Genomic DNA, 21008 nt, shown 5'->3' with positions numbered 1-21008 from the left:
AAGAATAGGAGCTATTCACAACAAACCCTTACGTAACTCCAGCTTTTATCTGACAAAGGTTCAAACCATCCAAATTATACATATCTAAATGTGCTTGCTGTTAAAATAACAAAAATATGGAATTTTTATTTATTAGTTTTACCAATACACCATTAATTTAGATTCTTGTAATAGAAATTAAACCTACTGTAACTATTAACAGTTAAGACTAACTTTTGTATTAACTATTTTGTTAACAGTTGTGGTCTAAAAAGAGTTGAAGACAAACTTATCACGACAGCATGGTTACCAAACTCCTTACAGTCCTAAGCCCAACACTTCAAAAGAAAAGCTCTAGACAGATGAAACTGTTATTTCAAAATATTTGTGTTAAGCATCACATTAAAAAAACAAAATAAAAATACACAAACTAGACAGACGTTTGCCATTTTAGTTGCATCATCAGCTTACAAAAGGAATAAATAAGTCTAGAAATATTAAATTATTTATAAAATATAGAAACATTTCTGTAATGGAAAAGAGACACTTCAAGAACTCACTGATTCCAACACCAAAAACTATGAACTATATCTTACTGGGTAAAAAAAAAAGATTATAAAACTGCAGTTTTTTTTTGTTTTTTTTATAAACACCATCCACTACTGCTCCTACTAAAATATTTTCCAGTTCAACATACCTTTAGAGGTTCAAGATGAAACCATAGTTGCTTCACAGTGCCTTCAGAGGTTCTACACAGAATCATTAAACTTTTGTGCACTAATGCTACACTTACCTGGAAACATGAATACAAGCAGTTGTAGATCAAAATAAAATGAAGACCATGAGGTCGGCTGATGCTCCGACACAGATGCAATTATAGGGATGTTGTTTTTGGCATACGAAGGGTCAAGAAGTGAGTAGAAACGGCCCGTCCATGGAGAAATTTCTTAATGAAAATCCTGTCAAGGCCTATAATAATTTACTCTTACTTAACCTGACAAATTTTGATTATATTTTTTGTGGATTTTTTAAGATGCATTTAAGCACTAAAATGTTTAAATGCATTTTTATTTGTTAATTCTAATAACTTGTTAATTAACTTACGCTTGCTCGTCGATTATGGTTATGTTCATTTTCTTGAATAGTTCAAGTTTGATGGCATACACCAATTTATCATATATCTAAACTTAATCAACCATTAACACACACAAGCATACACTCAAGAATGAACGTTTTTTCATGAATTACAGGTTTATCAAATTCAGTTAACTGTTGGATCAGTGGTAAGTTTACAAACTTACAACACTGAAACTTGAGGGTTACTTTCTCGTAACGGACAGTGTGCAGATAGTCCATTGCGTAGTTTAAATAACAACCATGCATCCAGTTTCACAACATTAAAGAGTCCACAAAATTGTTATTAAAACTGATGTGAATTCACATCAGTTTCACTACACTACAGATACATAAATGTACAAACTTATAAATGTAAGAAAGTAAAACATTCTGAATCCAAGTATCCATGTGCAGCTAACAATGTGGGACAAAGGTCAAAACACTATTTATAAACACAAGTTTTGTTTGTTTGTTTGTAATTAAGCACAAAGCTACACAATGGACTATCTGTGCTACGCTCACCATGGGTATTGAAACCCAGTTTTTAGAAGTTCGAGTCTACAGACATTTCTCTGTGCCACTGGGGGCCCACAAGCTTTGATGCACCTTTAATGATCTCATTTGACACTTTTTTGTAATTGTATGGCCAATTTTAATCACTTGTTTGTTTTGTGTTTTTCAAACACAGTATTTAAATTTGAAATCCAACCTAACTACAGTTCTTCATTCTGGCCCAAACAGTTTAACAGAGAAAAAAGAATAGAATGTACAATTTTATGCAAAGGATTATGGAACTTCAACAGAAACAACATTACCATTAAATAAATATTTCTCTCTTGGTCTTGCTAGTAATGTCTAAATTATGAAATGAAACAAAGAAAATAAAACACTCAACTTCATACAACTTTAATAAAACAGATATAAACAAAGAAAATAAAACACTCAACTTCATACAACTTTAATAAAACAGATATAAACAAAGAAAATAAAACACTCAACTTCATACAACTTTAATAAAACAGATATAAACAAAGAAAATAAAACACTCAACTTCATACAACTTTAATAAAACAGATATAAACAAAGAAAATAAAACACTCAACTTCATACAACTTTAATAAAACAGATATAAACAAAGAAAATAAAACACTCAACTTCATACAACTTTAATAAAACAGATATAAACAAAGAAAATAAAACACTCAACTTCATACAACTTTAATAAAACAGATATAAACAAAGAAAATAAAACACTCAACTTCATACAACTTTAATAAAACAGATATAATTGCCAGTAACAACATGAATGTATTATTTCTGGTTTTGTCAAAAATGTTCCGAAATAATATGAAACGAAGGAATTCTTCTGCAGCAAATAAGTCAAGGATACTCCCAGTGACCGTTAAGACTCCTCCAACTAATGCAGAAAGTCCTGCAGTCAAAAGAATAACCGTCTTAAACAGGACCTCAAAATGTTCTTTAGGCAGGCGAGATCGGACATAATCAACAAATGCATGAAGCTGGCAGAGACCAAACACCCCCAAGGCCTGTAAAATATTTAACATCAACAGAGGACAATAACCTGCTATATTTTGATTTAACAATTAGACAAGTTTTGTTTATAACAAGGTATTTTTTAAAATAAGATGTGAAACACATTAGCAAAGACTGAATTATAGGTCTGAAACATGTGATAAATATCAAATTAACTGCACATGGTTTTGTTTCCAGTCTTCCTAAATGTGTCTATTTCAGATTCCCAACATGAGTCATGTAAAAATATCATTTCAGATGTTTCACTTCTTGCATTTCTACTCAAGATTGAAATCATGAGGTACTGTAAGAAACAAGATTGTCCATTTCCTTAAAAACTGATTATGACGTGACGTTAGTTATTAAAATTTATAATAGCCTTTAATTATCTACAGCTTTAATGATCAACCATAAATGTTTATAAATAAAAATTAAGACAAAAGAGTGTAATAGACAAAAAATAGGAAAACAGATTAAAGATTCATTAAGCCTATTCCAGAGTAATGCCCTCAACTATAATGACGATAAACAAAAAACACACAAGTCCACAATCTTGCAGCCATGTCTCAAAACATACAAAAATAAAAATCATAAACAAATCAGTGAGCTTTCATGGTTTTTACATGTGATATTGAAAACTTTTAAATCTAACTTCACTTCTTGTTCAATATCAAACAAGGTGTGTTGATAATAGAAGGGTTTCTATTTTAGTTTTATCAAGACTTCTTGGATCAACATGTTTTTAACACATCATGAATAAACAACGTGTGTTGACAGACAGTAGTACACTGGCATGATTATCCAACTGAGCATAACTCACAGTGAAGAAAATAGTCCCAAGAAAAGCAAGGACCTGGAATACTGTTCCTATTACACAGTGTGATTAACTAACCCTGACAGGCAAGTCTACTATTACACAGTGTGATTAACCCTGACAGGCAAGTCTACTATTACACAGTGTGATTAACCCTGACAGGTAAGTCTACTATTACACAGTGTGATTAACCCTGACAGGCAAGTCTACTATTACACAGTGTGATTAACCCTGACAGGTAAGTCTAATATTATACAGTGTGATTAACCCTGACAGGTAAGTCTAGTTTTTGATTATTTGAACTGGAAACACCACATGCTAATTGCATAACAGCTGTGAAACAACTACCACATGCATAAGTTTTGAATATAAAAGAAAAATTCAAATTATTTATAAAACTGATTTGAAAATTAACCAAATACAATAACATGTAACACACGATATAAATATAAAACTAAAAAAGGAAAGAAGTATTCCAAAAAAGTGGGAAAAGTTAAGATGACAACAAAACAATTACAGCCAAACTACCATTATTCCAAAACCCTGAAATCTGAGCTTTCAGTTACATAACTTACAACCAATTGGAATCTAATGGAATGCTACATAGTATTAGATTCAGCCCTCCCTGCAAAGTGAATGAAGTTCCTTTATAACCACATCTAACTCAACTTATCAACATTTCTCTGGATAAGTTCACTTTCAAATCCTAGTAGATTATAGTATTGCAATTCTACTTAACCAGGATATTGAAAAACAATAAAATGTAGTTACAATAAAGTTATTCTACACTTTAATTATTAATTCATCATTCTTAGAGCTGCAGGATAGTTACAATTATTACAGAAAAGCACCTGATGACAACTGTTTCTAAGACAGCCTTGAAGAGCAGTTTTCCAATTTATTACACACTATGATAAATCTATTCTTAGTACTAGAAAAACACATTGAATTTACTCACTGCCATGTGCTCACTTGACTGAACAGGTTGGAAACCCACAAATGAAATCTGCATTGAAAGCATGGTCCCTAAACAGTACACCTGAAAAAGAGTTAAAGAACTTTTTATTAAATTTGGACATGAAATCTGTAATAAAATACAATATTTTTGTTCAGTGAAAAATTGGACATTTTTGATAAAATCGACAAGTTCTATTACATTTATATCATATTTGTTATTATGGAAAAAAGACAATTTTGATAGAAATTCAAACTTTAAAATACTTTGATATTAACACATGCATTTGTCATTACTTCAATACCCTTATTTTTGATGGAATTATTTTTATAAATGTTAAAAAAATATTGATAAACAATTAACAAAGACATGAAATCTGACAATAGTCACATAAACTTACAGTACTATAAGCAATGTAGACCCTGTGTGAAAATCTGCCAGTTACCATGAGTGCTATAACGTGCAGCGGAATGAGGTTGATCAAAAAAACATAACCTCCCCAAGATGACACCTAACAAATAAATAAACGAGAACATTTCAGGAAATATCAACAGCACTCTGTTGAAAAAATATAACATCAAGATAAATAGTAAATTAAAAAAAAGAAGAGATTTTGTTATAAGAATTGTATATGAAAAAATATTTTAATTTTAATACATTCCTCAATGCAACCTGTAGACCTAAATATAGAAATTTATGTTGTAATCCCATCTGTGAATGTTCATAAAAGAGCATAGCAAAATCTGTCAAGTAAAAAGGTACAAGTTTTATCATTATTTCAGTTTGTATCAGAGTAAAGTCATTAGCCAATGTTTGTGATATATTTTATATTTTTCTCAACAGTATTTTAAGAACAAATATATTTCAACCACTTAATGTAACATCCAAAGAAGTTCTCCTTTGGCAGTGTTCTAACCCAGAATTAGGTGTTTTAATCATGAAACTCTGAAGACTGGAGAGAAGTGACAGCATGTCTATAGCATATATCAAGTTGGAGCAACATGGAAAACTGGGATGGCTCCATTTGTTTCTGATATTCAAGCAAAGCTACACGAACTACATGTGCTAACATTTGCTAATTGGGAACTCAATGGCAGCTCTTAGGCCTCTCTATTCAAAAACTGAAACCTAACCATCACTCTTATAATGCATCCATGACTTCGAAACACAGAGCATGAACTTGTGAAAACAGGACACAAACCATGGATCTACAAGATCCACAATCCAGCACGTTAACCAAAAGGCCAGATAAGGCCAAGGACAAAGACGTGCAAGTCGTGCGATTTTTTTTACTTAATTTGCAGTTAACAAAACAATACAGTAAAAATATATATATACTCAAAAGTAATAATCAACCAATCTAAATTTCATGTTAAAATTCAATGATCACCTTACACTGTAGAAACTGGGAGCAAATGTAAGACTAAAAGTTGACACATTTTTCAAAAAGAAAAAAGTAATTGAATAATAACTGTTTAAAGACACCAAAAACAAGGTGGAAAATAATGTAGTCTTAATGTTACTAATAACACTCTCATAGAAATATTCAACCGTATCAAACATTCTTTGTCTGCTGTCACTTAAAATGAATTCATTAATATCCTTTTTTCTTTGTCAAGGTAAGAGCATAAATAACTTAATAATCCCTAAAATTTTGTTGTTTTCCACAGTTATGTTAGACTGGACAAGAAATATATTTTACTAAATCGAGGTCTTTATTTCCTACAAAGAAAGTAGAACTAAAAATCGAAGACGCAGGTTTAACTGAACTGTGACATTGGTTATTAATGATTTTTTTTTGTCTTTTTCCAAATTCCCTTATCAGCTTACAAAACACATAATAAATGCAGACAATCTTTTACTTCAAAAATTAACTAGAACTTAAGAAAAGAAGCAAATCACCAATTCTCTTAAGCCATCCTATAAAAGTTTCCGAAATCTCAAATGATAGAACATTTAATATCCGAAATAGAATTATTGTTGGCCTATTGCAGGAACTCTTTTATAACTAATATAACTTAAAAATAATTACCATTACAGGTTTGCAGTTTTATTAAAGGCAAACTGATCAAAACAAATGGTATAGAAATAATATGCTTTTAAATTCAAAGTTATTAATTTTTCTATGAACGGAAGAAATGGTACTACAGCACAGGTAAAAAATATTTCTTTAAAAACCACCTACCATGTAAAAATATGCTACAGCACACAACGTTCCCCAGTAGATTGTTCCACTCTTTACAGCCTTGATCCAAAGGTAATACGTTAATAACATACAGAAGATTGCAATACCTTCATTATCGTACGAACCAGCGACTGATCGAGAGATGTATCCCGGAACAATGGATATCATCGCAGCTGCCACGAGGCCTGACCCAGCATCCTGTTCATAACAGTGAAAAGGTTTACAGTTGGAGGTGTAGCTATTTCCCATACTTAATAAATATAACTCACAATGCCAGTGCACTATTTTTGGTCCTATCTTTGCAAGTGTAAAAGTACATGACAAAAGGCATGAATTAGCTTTCCAATCTGTAAAGACAAAAATATTACTTTATCACTTGTTTTAGCTGTGATTTAGCGGTACCTTAACACCATTATGTTGGTGGTGATACTAATATAACTTCATTCTACCCTTGTCAACTTGACAATAAGGATACTTAATAATCGTGACCAAAACGTGCAATATCATTCAATCACATTAACAATCTACACCTTTTTATTTACTTGTACTTGTATCAGCAATGAAACTTACATCTTTAATCTTTAACATACATTCAACATGAAAGTCATGTTAAGGAACACAGCAGGTTTGAGATCCTGTTTTATAGGACAAAAAACATAATGTAACATCCCAGTATGTATATTCAACACCTGTGTTAGCGAACACAGAAGGTCCGATATTCTATTTTCTTGGTCAAGGAACATGATGTGACATCCCAGAGTGTACATCCATTTTTAAATTCTCAGCACTGTATGCAATACACAAGTATTAAGGATGAAACTCAAAAACAAACTGAAACCAAAACCAATAACTATCTTGTATCTTTAATTTTCATGAATACATAAAAATTATTTAACTTTATTCCAAAATGTATATGGTCCTCTCAGAAAACACAAAATCAATACATAAGACTTACAAAAATTAGTTTGATACCATATCAAGCATAACTCTGGCAAATTTAACAAAGTGATTTACAAACTATGATTTAGCACCAGATCTGTGGTGGAAAACTGTTACTTGATCTAATGAACCTTCATCATCCATTTCTCAATAATAAGGTATAAAAGAGGGAAGTGCCTTCAACCAACAGAGAACAAGTTCCAGTGTTAAATTATTCTAAACTGAATGTTTTTTAACCATAATTTAATCTCTAACGTTATTGTTATTACTATCAACACAATCCTAAGAATCCCTGTGGGGTCCCAGTAAACATCTGGTTAAACATGTAACTCAGGACATCGACCCGAGACTCAGTATATACACGTGAGAAAATCCTAAGGATTCCCTGATAATGCAAATCTTTTCTGCTCTTCCTATTAAGAATATGACTTCAACATTACCAGAAGTGAAGTCCCTACATTAATTTGTTTACATGTAACATGTTAAATAAATTAAAAGTTAAATAACCAATTGAGCTATGAATCAACTCAGATTTTTAACATTTAACATATGTTTGTGAAGAAGGGCAGAAAGCAAAGGTTCAGTCCATTTCAATCTGAGACACACAAGGTAATCATACAATGTGCATCAAAAAACAAGTACAACATCTTGGTTTACATGATGCAACAATCAATCTTATCTTACTTCAGAATATTATTTAACTAACAGCAAGTTTTAAAATTGGTAACATCAGAGATACTTGCAGTTCTGATGCATGTGAAATTAAAAACATTCCATTGGTGTATTTTTAGCATCTTACACAAAAGTTAACCAGCTGGAAAGTCAAATTGTGAGTGTTTAGCAAAGAGTAAAACAAACAAAATAAAAAGAATTGTTAGTATAACAAATGAAAGGAACAAAACTTAATGGTATATAGTATTTTGTTAATTACAAACACTTTTCAACATGGCTGCCCTTGGATGAACATTGCTACCAATGTTACTGCCTCATATAAGTTAAAAATATCACATGTTGCTAGTAGGCAACTTTTCAAAGCCATGGCAAAGTTCAATGTCAAGGGATATGACAATACATACAGTTTTAACTCTTTAACTACAGTTGACATCATAAGATTCAAGCATCTTGTGTGTAACATTCTGAATGTTGCCTACCACAAAAAATTGTGAATCTTTGCATATGGGGTGGTACACAGATTTACACAAACCACAAAGAAAAGGTTCAAATACTTCATACAAATTAAACTTTCATCTAAACATAACAACATATATATGGAACCATTTCCAACATAAATACATTAACTTTATAATAAAGTGTCAAAAATTATATTTTGACAGACATTCGCAATTTTTATTTACATCGTAATAGTAAATAACTCAAACAAAATGTTATCTTTTGAAGTTTCTATAAAGTGATTGAATACACAATCAACCTTTAATTCTTTAGTCAGGAGATATGTCACAATAGTCGTCAAACTTGAGAAGAGAGGAGCCAGAAATACACAAACATTTCGGACATCAATAGGGATGTTGACAAACCTCAACACCCTGTAGATTGTGGCAGAAGTTATCATCAAACCTACAAAAATTAACACTGGGTTAAAATGATATACAACACATTCTTTACACATTTCAAACAAAAAAATGTTAAAACATTCATCGCTAACAATACATTAAAATCTTTGTAAATTGACACATACAGAAGTACAGGTAATTAGCTACACTAATAAAAAGATTGGGTTTTCATTTTGTTCTAATTGATAATTAATATTAATGTCTTATTACATGTGTAAGGATATAACGAAATAATTAACACATAGCACAATAAGTTTAATCTTGTTTTGTTAAAACAGTATTAGCTAGGAAGGATACATTAAGTGAATATCTTTTGGACTGTAATTTTTCTTGAGTCACTGGTGCACTTTAGATTGTACATGGTATCACTTTAACAAATTATCTTTCCAATACGCAATTATTTTCCAAGAACTGTTTATAAAATGCCACAAAATTAGAACACCTTTTGTTCGTCACCTTCTGAACATACACTCATATTATAATTTTCATTTAAAGATAAACATACTTTATGCAGAGATGCCAACCATTAAGATTTGAGCGTAATCATTATGATTTTGGTGCATACATTAGCACTATACGCTCATACAGACAAATATTACGACTTGTTGCAACTCTCAAATTATTATACTTTATATAGGCCTATACAATAAAGTGATAAATTGTTCCCCCAGGGCTTGAAAGAGATGAAAAGAAAATTTCTAGTGAGATACAAATAAATTTTGATAATAAATAAAATACATAGTCCAAATGGCTACTTGTGATAATCATGTTTGTGCTTGAAATAACAAAAAATATTTGTATCTCTGACGTCTACCAATAGTTTGAGTGCAGTGCTTCTCCTACTGGGTACGTGGGGGAATCCACAGTTATGTCATCAGTGCTTGTCAGCCAATCAGCGCTCGCGTAGACGGGTATTTTTCATTTTCTAAGCGGCATAAAAACACCAATGCGATCGTTCACAAGATGGAAAAAAAAAGAGGCCTCGTTCACCAGATTGTCTTGTTTCTGGCAAATCTAAAAAGCCTCTGTCTACAATCATTACACTCAGTCATTTGAAATAGTTGGCATCTCTGTTTATGTCATTCTCTGATAAGTATCTACCTTACACAAAAATGCACACTGCTTTTCCACTACTTGGTCAATCATCCTTCTGTTTGTTCAGAAAAATTTTAAATCGGACCACAGCATTATTCTAGTACTACAACTCATTACACATACCAGATCCTCGAATCTCTAGCTGTTGGAAGGATCAAATACCTGCATGCCAGAGTTACTAACAAAATTAATCAAATGAAAATCTTTGTTATCCATACAAAATTTACGTATCCCCATCATTTCTTAACATCAATTTTAATCAACAGTCTAATGAAGCTGCCATATACCAACTACCTCAATGAATTAATTATAATATTCATTCATTGATAACTTGGTCTCAATAAAATTTATCAGTACTTTTCATACACTCAATTAAAAAAAAAAAAAAAATTTAATGTAGTTAAAGTAATGAATCCATTCTCACCTGGATAGATAGTTCCTCCAATGATTCTACCCAAGGGGTACCAGGCCCTATCATCAAACCAGTTGTGAAAACTATAAAACCCTTCCTCTGCCAAGAAGCGAGTTGTGCGATAGTTGAAGTAAGGATCAAACTCATGGATTACACTTTCAAACCTCAACACGGAAAACAGACGAGTTGAAAATGCTAAAATAAAAATGTTTTACGTTGTGTAAAACCAAGTAACCCATTTTAATCAGTATAATATATATATATATATATATATTACAGACAGTTCAGGTTTGAAGAATTTACAACCAGTTGAGATAGAAATTAGCACTTAATGTTTCACACAGAAGTGAGCACAACTTAGTAGCATCAGACACTAAACATGTGTTTAGAATAAAATAGTCAGTGTTATTTTCAAATTAATCAGTTCTACCTTCTTATGTATGATGTAAATCATTAGTGTTGATACCCACAAATCCATAATCAGATATACATTTAGAACTGCACTTTAACCCTTTGAGTACCAAAAAACAACCTGTATAACACATTGTGTTATTAAAAAGAGTAACAGTTCAGTGATTTTTCCACCTTCTATAGCTTAGACTGTGATAATCCAAACTGCTACACATTTTCAATACGTGCACTCAACTGGACTCTTACTTCAAATACCAGATTTCACAGCAATTCAAAGAAACACCCGAGATATAACACGTTCCATTTTGATAGAATTTCTTTCTCTTTTTGTTTTTTCTTTGCACCAGTTAAAGAAACTTTATCCAATGGTAAAACACACTTAACCTTTGTGGATTTTTATTTCAAATTTGGTACACAGCCTGCAATTAGGAGTCTCATTTGGTGTAAATAAGCCACATGTACCTATTCAACAAAAACTGCTGAGATGTAATGAAACATTTTGTGGACTCCCTCAAAAAACAGAGAAACGAGTTATCAGTAACATTTTTAAGATTAAAAATGGATCACCTTTAGTTTTTTTGTTATATGAATTAAAGATGACTAATTTAGAGCAATAAAACTAAAATGTTAAAGGATGTGCAGATACCTAAGTACTGGTTAGGTCAAGCAAACTAGATTAGCAGTTTCTAGCTCAATTTTTCAAAAGAATCATATGAATAGACAATTATTACTGATTGTTATTCTTTCAGTACAAATTTATTAAATTTTATAAAATTATACTAATTAAAGATCATTTAGCATCATGTGATATAAGCTTAAGAATTTAGCATAAAAAATGATGCTTGATACAGTTGCAATGAGTTCATGGAGGTGATGACAAGAAACTGTTAATCTAAATTCCATGGTGTCAGTATAAAAAAAAGTTATAACACTGTTTTAGACAAGAAAAACTACCACCACATATTTTAAAGAACCTGGCTGATTCTGTAGGGTAAAGATCTGTTCCAAATAATAGGTTTATGATTCTAAGGTTAATGCTGGTTACTATCAAGTGTCACTTTCTTATTTGGTATGGTTTGTTAGTGTATTGTCAAAATGTCATGATGCCAAATCAAAACACCTTAGGTGTGAAAAAAAAGTTTCAGCCAAAAAACAAAACAAAACAAAAAAAAGTTCAGCATGCGACTCAAATGAATGAAATCAAAAATGACAGCTACACTTATAACACTGATTAAACTTTTGCAGCAAGTATTCATTTACTAATTAGCTAAGGCTATGTATACCCAGGCTGAATGAAAATTGCAACTTGTCTAACTAATGAATAAACATTTACTATAAAATCATTATCAATGCTGTAAGTGCAGCTACCAGTTTAACCACCAATTTTGATTTCATTTCTTTAAGTTAGACTTTGGATGCTTTTTTGGTCTATACATAACATATTTTACACCTAGAATTTTTATTACATTAATTTCACTAAAAAATAAAATTTTCAATTTAACCCTTTTTAGTAATTTCTTTCAAGAATAAAATCAACAAGTTACAATTTTGCCCAGTGATATCCACATATGCAGTTCTACAGCCAAAATACTGAAGAACTTACAAGTATCCTGGTTTTTGCACTATGAGAAAAAAGATTTTGGGACACTGTGGGATAAATGTATTTATCATAGAAATCACACTTATGGAGACATTGAAATATCACATGAAGATGGCAGGGACACCAGGATAAATGACATTTGTTAGGGCTAACAACATGATCAATGCTTTCAAAATTAAGGTTCCCAGAAAACAATCTGTACATTCAAACAAGCATGAAAATCCTTTAAACCCTCAGAAATACTCATTGTCCTGGAATCATGAAGACACCCTTACATGGCTATGATGGAGAGATTCTTTCAGTCAGCATGCCACCTTCTTGACATAACTTCAGACAGACAGACTGAGAAAAAACTTCTACACTTTTACCAGCAATGAAGCATCCTTTCTACAGAGGGGAATAAAACTGGAAAGCAGAAGTCATCTGAATGAGGGTAAAGTCAAGGATATTAACAAGTATAAATCTGACATAGTCAGCCGTCACTTTCTTAGAAACTAAAAAAAAGAGTGACAGTACATAAAGATGGGAAACTGACCAATAAGATTGACTGCATTCCTGTGTGTGTGTGTGTGTGTGTGTGTGTGTGTGTGTGTGTGAGAAACTTTATTCATGATTGTAGCCAACTGTGCCTTGTGTTCATTGGAAACCTTAGATTGTTTGTATGTTTTTTATGAATTCTCTTTTGTCTAGATCTATCACTCTAATCTCATGTAACTTTACACACCTTTATTATACGTATTTTTCTGCTACACTAAGAACTGAAGCGTGCAAAATATTTCAATTTGAATACAATAGTTTAAAAAATAACGTGACCGCTTTTAACAAATTACTATACGTTTTTTTCATTTTTTGTTTAATTAAAAACAAAGTAATGAAGTAAAAGACATTGCTTCTGTTCTTTATCACATAAGCCTGTTTTTCTCTCTCTAATTAGCTGTAGATGTAACATCTTAAAATGAATAGGTATTGGATAATTATGACATTTTATGTCGGGTATCAAAGTGGAAATGTCACACATTGAGATCACTTTTCTTACCAACCATGCACACAAATAAAACATCGGAATTCTTCATCGACTTACACAGTATAGCAGCCATTGAAAGAATCAACATCTTCAGAAGTGTATCCTGCTTCTCTGGAGACATCTGAATCAGCCATCCTTTCTTCTTATATTGAACTCCAGTGGCTGACATGACTGATAACTGAACAAAACAATAAATACATATGGTGAATGGATAAAACAATGTTTAGTATCTCATTAAACTATATAAAGATTGTTGGAAAATGAACTTTCTTGTTAACACATGTCTACATCTTTGGATAACAAAATTCAAAATAAAGTTTTATTTTTAAAACTTAGACATGCTTACTGATCATTTTTTACATAAAAAATTTAATTTAAAACATATTGTACTGGCAAGTTGAAAGTAAAGGCTGAATTTTAATGTAGATTAACGTATGAATGTCAAAGCTGCAAGACATATCCGATGCTCTTAAAAATGTTTTCACTTGTTCTATTTGTATTTTCTGCCAAAACTTAACACATATCTCAAATATTTTCTTTAAGAAGAAAGTTACAAAGGTAAAGTTTCACACAAGGAATTATTAGCTCAAACAATAAGCAAGGTAATAAAGGGTTAATCAGTTATTTATGATCTTAACAATAATAAATGCATAAAACTTTCTCTAATGTTAACGTTTTTCCTTAGCTGGAAATGTATTTCCAATAGATACTCAGCTCCATACACAAAAAAGCATGACTTCAAATGGAAAATAGCTACTCTGTATAGAGAGGTTAGTGATACAGTCATTCCTACCTATAAATACAGTTAAATTACCAAAAATAATATTTATCACATCATCAGAAAGACTTTTAAGTGTGCTGCAACTGTCTTAAAAATAACTGAATACAAATTATAGAAAAATTAAACATTTAAAATTCCAATCACCATCCCATACTTTATAAGACAATCTTAAAACAATCTATCCAAGTTTTGCACAATTCTATAAATCTACATTACATCATTTAACATTTTTCAAGACTCCTGCTGAAAGAAGTGAACTGTTTTGATTTCTTTCAATTGTTCACGGTACTTAACACCCAGTGTTACTGTGGGGAGCTCCTGTTTCACAATATGAGCTTCCTATAACAGGAAGGTCAAAGAATTTATACGATCCACCAATGACCTTATTCTCACTTACAATAATCTTCACATTCCTAAACTTAAAATGAATCTTTAGATTCAAACCCAGATCATATTCCATATCCACAAAATTTATGTTTTTCTAAAACAATGTCTTATTTATTTAACTTTTACACAGAGGAAAGGCAGAAGCCATAGAACATTTGGAAAAGACAAACAGATGTCACCACTAGATACCTGGAGAGGCAGAAGCCATAGAACATTTGGAAAAGACAAACAAATGTCACCACGAGATACCTGGAGAAGAAGAAGAAGCCATAGAACATTTGGAAAAGACAAACAAATGTCACCACGAGATAACTGGAGAAGAAGAAGAAGCCATAGAACATTTGGAAAAGACAAACAGATGTCACCACGAGATACCTGGAGAGGCAGAAGAAGCCATAGAACATTTGGAAAAGACAAACAGATGTCACCACGAGATACCTGGAGAGGCAGAAGAAGCCATAGAACATTTGGAAAAGACAAACAGATGTCACCACGAGATACCTGGAGAAGAAGAAGAAGCCATAGAACATTTGGAAAAGACAAACAAATGTCACCACGAGATACCTGGAGAAGAAGAAGAAGCCATAGAACATTTGGAAAAGACAAACAGATGTCACCACGAGATACCTGGAGAGGAAGAAGAAGCCATAGAACATTTGGAAAAGACAAACAAATGTCACCACGAGATACCTGGAGAAGAAGAAGAAGCCATAGAACATTTGGAAAAGACAAACAGATGTCACCACGAGATACCTGGAGAGGCAGAAGAAGCCATAGAACATTTGGAAAAGACAAACAAATGTCACCACGAGATACCTGGAGAAGAAGAAGAAGCCATAGAACATTTGGAAAAGACAAACAAATGTCACCACGAGATACCTGGAGAGGCAGAAGAAACCATAGAACATTTGGAAAAGACAAACAAATGTCACCACGAGATACCTGGAGAGGCAGAAGAAACCATAGAACATTTGGAAAAGACAAACAGATGTCACCACGAGATACCTGGAGAGGCAGAAGAAACCATAGAACATTTGGAAAAGACAAACAAATGTCACCACGAGATACCTGGAGTGGCAGAAGAAACCATAGAACATTTGGAAAAGACAAACAAATGTCACCACGAGATACCTGGAGAGGCAGAAGAAACCATAGAACATTTGGAAAAGACAAACAGATGTCACCACGAGATACCTGGAGAGGCAGAAGAAGCCATAGAACATTTGGAAAAGACAAACAAATGTCACCACGAGATACCTGGAGAGGCAGAAGAAACCATAGAACATTTGGAAAAGACAAACAGATGTCACCACGAGATACCTGGAGAGGCAGAAGAAACCATAGAACATTTGGAAAAGACAAACAAATGTCACCACGAGATACCTGGAGAGGCAGAAGAAGCCATAGAACATTTGGAAAAGACAAACAGATGTCACCACGAGATACCTGGAGAAGAAGAAGAAACCATAGAACATTTGGAAAAGACAAACAAATGTCACCACAAGATACCTGGAGAAGAAGAAGAAGCCATAGAACATTTGGAAAAGACAAACAGATGTCACCACGAGATACCTGGAGAGGCAGAAGAAGCCATAGAACATTTGGAAAAGACAAACAAATGTCACCACGAGATACCTGGAGAAGAAGAAGAAGCCATAGAACATTTGGAAAAGACAAACAAATGTCACCACGAGATACCTGGAGAAGAAGAAGAAGCCATAGAACATTTGGAAAAGACAAACAGATGTCACCACGAGATACCTGGAGAAGAAGAAGCCATAGAACATTTGGAAAAGACAAACAAATGTCACCACGAGATACCTGGAGAAGAAGAAGAAGCCATAGAACATTTGGAAAAGACAAACAAATGTCACCACGAGATACCTGGAGAAGAAGAAGAAGCCATAGAACATTTGGAAAAGACAAACAAATGTCACCACGAGATACCTGGAGAAGAAGAAGAAGCCATAGAACATTTGGAAAAGACAAACAAATGTCACCACGAGATACCTGGAGAAGAAGAAGAAGCCATAGAACATTTGGAAAAGACAAACAAATGTCACCACGAGATACCTGGAGAAGAAGAAGAAGCCATAGAACATTTGGAAAAGACAAACAAATGTCACCACGAGATACCTGGAGAAGAAGAAGAAGCCATAGAACATTTGGAAAAGACAAACAGATGTCACCACGAGATACCTGGAGAAGAAGAAGAAGCCATAGAACATTTGGAAAAGACAAACAAATGTCACCACGAGATACCTGGAGAAGAAGAAGAAGCCATAGAACATTTGGAAAAGACAAACAAATGTCACCACGAGATACCTGGAGAAGAAGAAGAAGCCATAGAACATTTGGAAAAGACAAACAGATGTCACCACAAGATACCTGGAGAAGAAGAAGAAGCCATAGAACATTTGGAAAAGACAAACAAATGTCACCACGAGATACCTGGAGAAGAAGAAGCCATAGAACATTTGGAAAAGACAAACAAATGTCACCACGAGATACCTGGAGAAGAAGAAGAAGCCATAGAACATTTGGAAAAGACAAACAGATGTCACCACGAGATACCTGGAGAGGCAGAAGAAGCCATAGAACATTTGGAAAAGACAAACAGATGTCACCACGAGATACCTGGAGAAGCAGAAGAAGCCACCAGAATAGATCAAATGATTAAAGACTCATGGTGTAATTAATTAATGATGAACAAAACAATAAAATTACAAAGAATGAAAAAATTAGAGAAGTGGATACCATATTTTAATGATACATTGAATGAAAATGACCCTGTGTATCTAAATGATTTTCATCACAAAAGCTACCTACTGATATACATGGATAGAGAACTTATTGAGCCAGTTAAGACTTAAAAATAACAGAAATACAGGAAATGATACAATAGCTACAAATATTTAAATCACTGGGAGGGAAGGATCATACTAGCAAGGCTCCAGGATCTGAGTTGGTTCATCTTGGAACAGGAGTGCTGTCCCAGTAATCACAAAGTTGCAAGAGGGTCAGTCAGTCAAGAAAATAAAAACTGGAGAGAGGTAGGGTGATGTTCTACTCAATTTCTCCTTTACTATTGTCATAGATTGGATCATGAGAAAATTTGTTCAAACAAATGGTAGTATTTAAGGGTTAAATAACACTTTTGAACAATTTATCTGTTTATATGTTTGTTTGTCATGATATACAAATAATAGCTACGATGATGAAGTACTTGTAAATGAAGCTCAGAAGGTTGGTTTAGCAATTGTAAAACTGACAATCAGTTTGGAGACAAATAATTTCAATGGCGGGAACACATTTTGTGAACAAAATATTCTTTTAGTTGTTGTATGTATAAAAAGTAAATGCACTGCAATATATTCAATGTGTGGCCTACCTAGATTAATTACATTATAAGGCTAGACATGTAGAGTTCTGAATAAATCTGATGACTGTGTAGGTTTATTTCGGTGACATTAAACCTATTCCATAACACAATACACACCAGATTCCTCAAGAAGAAAATACACTTCGAGTCGAATAGTCCAATTAAAAAAAATTGATACACTGATCAAATTATCTAGTAAGAGATACCAATACCAAATCATGATATGAAAAATTTTCAAAAAATGAGTATCGAGGACCCACATAAAAACTTAATACAGTGACAGTACCAGTATCATAAGTGTCTTTAAACACTCACACACAAAACTTTAACACATAAACACTACTGAGGTACTGCTCTGAAGGTTGAAAGATCCATTCCCTTTGTAATACAGAGTGCTATCTGTAACCGTCCCACACATATGGTGATGTCATACATCTCTACTATTAATTTAATTTTTACTTTGTTTAATGATGCTTAAAAGCTTCCCACATGTTACTCTTATGTATACAAAGCATTCTATTGTCAGATTTTGTCAGGTCTCTCCAGTCCATACTGAAACATTAAAATAATGGGCCCTTAAATTCACAATGACTTTCTATAAAAATGTATTTATGTATAGAAATCATGGCACTATATAACTTACTTATAAATTACTTCAATGTTGAACAATATATCTGAGTAGCAGTAATTAAAAATTTACACTTACCTCCCATGCAGATTTATTAAGAACTTTTACACACTAATTATTATAAACATATATAATGTCATTCTACCAGCATTGACAAAATTAGTCAAGACCTGTTATCTCAGGAGCACTGAACAGTAAAGGATAGACAACAAACAGTTGCAGAATAACTGTACAGTTCTTTGAAACCAAAGCACTATGACTAGAATAAGTTATTACACAAATTGGTACATCTACTTGAATTCCATAACAATGTTTTTAGACAGTTATATGAATATCAGTCTAATGACTTATCCTGTTGTGATTTTTAGTTCAATTTTTACCAATTTCAACCAGTTTTTATATCATTTTAGAATATGTAATGATATTATTTTGTAAATAGAAAAAAATAACAAACCACTAATGGTGTGACAAAAGAAAAATAAAAAAAAAAGTTTAAGACCACTATATTTTCAGATTATACAATTTATTGTCACCATTAGAGGCAAGTTTACATTTCTGACCGAAGGTTCAAGTATATAAAATCATTATTTGACGTTTTTGTGTGCATGTCCATTTATAACTGATCAACAACTGGACCCACTTTCACCAAATTTTGAACAAATACTGGATAGTCCAAGACTTACGAAATTATATCCCTACAACTCAGCACAAATTACCTGAATTATATTTGATGTTGATAATGAAACTAACAAACTGTTATTCCTCAAGGAGTCCCCATGTTATTCCGTGCGCTGAACGAGCACGTCAAGTAATAAACTATAATTACTAAAAAAAACTAAAAATAAAATAAGCTTTTCATTAAATAAATTTGGAAACCATTTAATTTTCTCTAATAAACAAAAATCATTTCTTCGTCTGATTGTTTCGAGGTGTAATAATTTCCCAAGCTTTCGAATGCACTATAACATTAAACTAAACTAAACCTTTCATTTTTAAGTTAAACGTAAAATTCAAAAGAAACAAGTAATTTAGTAGGCCTAACTTAACTTCATAGTCTAAACTTGTCTTTGCCATTAAGAATTTAACAAAAATGTATCTTACGATATGCTAGCATGAAGAGATGAAGTGAATAAAAATACATAATTACATATCATAACAATATTTTTAACATTTTTGTAATATTACTTACAATCACTATTTCTAAGACCACGTCAACTAAATTTACCTACTCGTGACTTCTCACCAACCGGTAACCATCCGACTACACGTGGCAAAACTACATAGCATGTTGATACTGTGATCAAAGGTTGCAGGAGAGACGGGAAATTATTTGCAAATTTCATGTTAATCATTTCTTGTGTTTGAATACATACATTGCTATTAAAAATACAAAATTAGTTTTTAAAACAGACAGTTCACAAGTTTAATATGTTTCATTCAAAAATAAGTAAATATTCTAATCTCCGAAATGGATGCATTTACAGAATGCTATAGGCTATTACATAACATTGAACATTAAATAATACTGTTCCACCCCAATAACGTTTAAGCGGTATACCTGGTAAAAATCACTACAAAAACTACATCTCAAGTTGATTTTGCTTTTGCTGCTTAGTGTCCTTACAAAAAGTAATCATTTTTTTAATCATTATTGTTTTATATTATACATGGATCGTACCCCTCGCGATGGTGATCAAAGCAGTAAATATGAGAAGTACTGAAACCATCATATTAAAACCGTCAAGTTAATTATAACAGCGTTCAAACAGATGAATAGGAATTATGATTACAAGCAATAAAACTTATTCTAATGAAAATAGTCCTTGCAATATTTTGGAGAGATACTGCAATATGATAAACATAACGCAATGTTCAGGGACAACAAAGGGCCTGTTGGTCTATCTCGACCGTCTCATCCTCTAAGCCAAACTAAAACTAGTAAATAAATACAATTTAAAGCCAGCCCTTGTCATATATATATATACATCTATCAAGTTTTTTTTTTTAAACTCACTGAAATTTAATGCCTCCACAACATCTGATGGCAATCCATACTATTTGAAAATTAAAATTTTTCTTAGCCGAAGACGAATTCTATCTTGCCTAAATCTATACTTGCGTCCCTTATTTCTATAATTCTCGCTGTTAAGTATGAAAAATGTTGATACATAAACACAATATATTCCCCTTATCATC

General features: G+C 32.3%; 1 protein-coding gene across 3 annotated transcripts in view; it reads right to left on the bottom strand.

Moving 5' to 3' along the window:
* Stt3A (catalytic subunit 3A of the oligosaccharyltransferase complex) overlaps positions 1-20206 on the bottom strand; it is a 31633-nt gene extending 11427 nt beyond the window's left edge. Inside the window, exons 1-9 of one of the 3 annotated variants that reach the window (XM_076493739.1) lie at positions 20038-20206; positions 13692-13812; positions 10612-10794; positions 8951-9096; positions 6583-6780; positions 4798-4908; positions 4401-4481; positions 2486-2642; positions 773-925 (exon numbers count right to left, since the gene is read on the bottom strand). In XM_076493739.1, the coding sequence (XP_076349854.1) occupies positions 773-925; positions 2486-2642; positions 4401-4481; positions 4798-4908; positions 6583-6780; positions 8951-9096; positions 10612-10794; positions 13692-13803 (1141 nt within the window). In that variant the 5' untranslated portion in view covers positions 13804-13812; positions 20038-20206. Of the gene's footprint in view, positions 1-772; positions 926-2485; positions 2643-4400; positions 4482-4797; positions 4909-6582; positions 6781-8950; positions 9097-10611; positions 10795-13691; positions 13813-20001 lie in introns of all 3 variants that reach the window. The other 2 variants (XM_076493737.1, XM_076493738.1) reach the window with 2 other exon arrangements.
* Positions 20207-21008: the final 802 nt, after the last annotated feature.

This window comes from Tachypleus tridentatus, chromosome 3 (assembly GCF_004210375.1).
Source record: "Tachypleus tridentatus isolate NWPU-2018 chromosome 3, ASM421037v1, whole genome shotgun sequence".
Taxonomy (NCBI): Eukaryota; Metazoa; Arthropoda; class Merostomata; order Xiphosura; family Limulidae; genus Tachypleus; species Tachypleus tridentatus.
The sequence above is the reverse complement of the archived record's forward strand: the minus strand, read 5'-3'. Positions and strand labels throughout refer to the sequence as shown.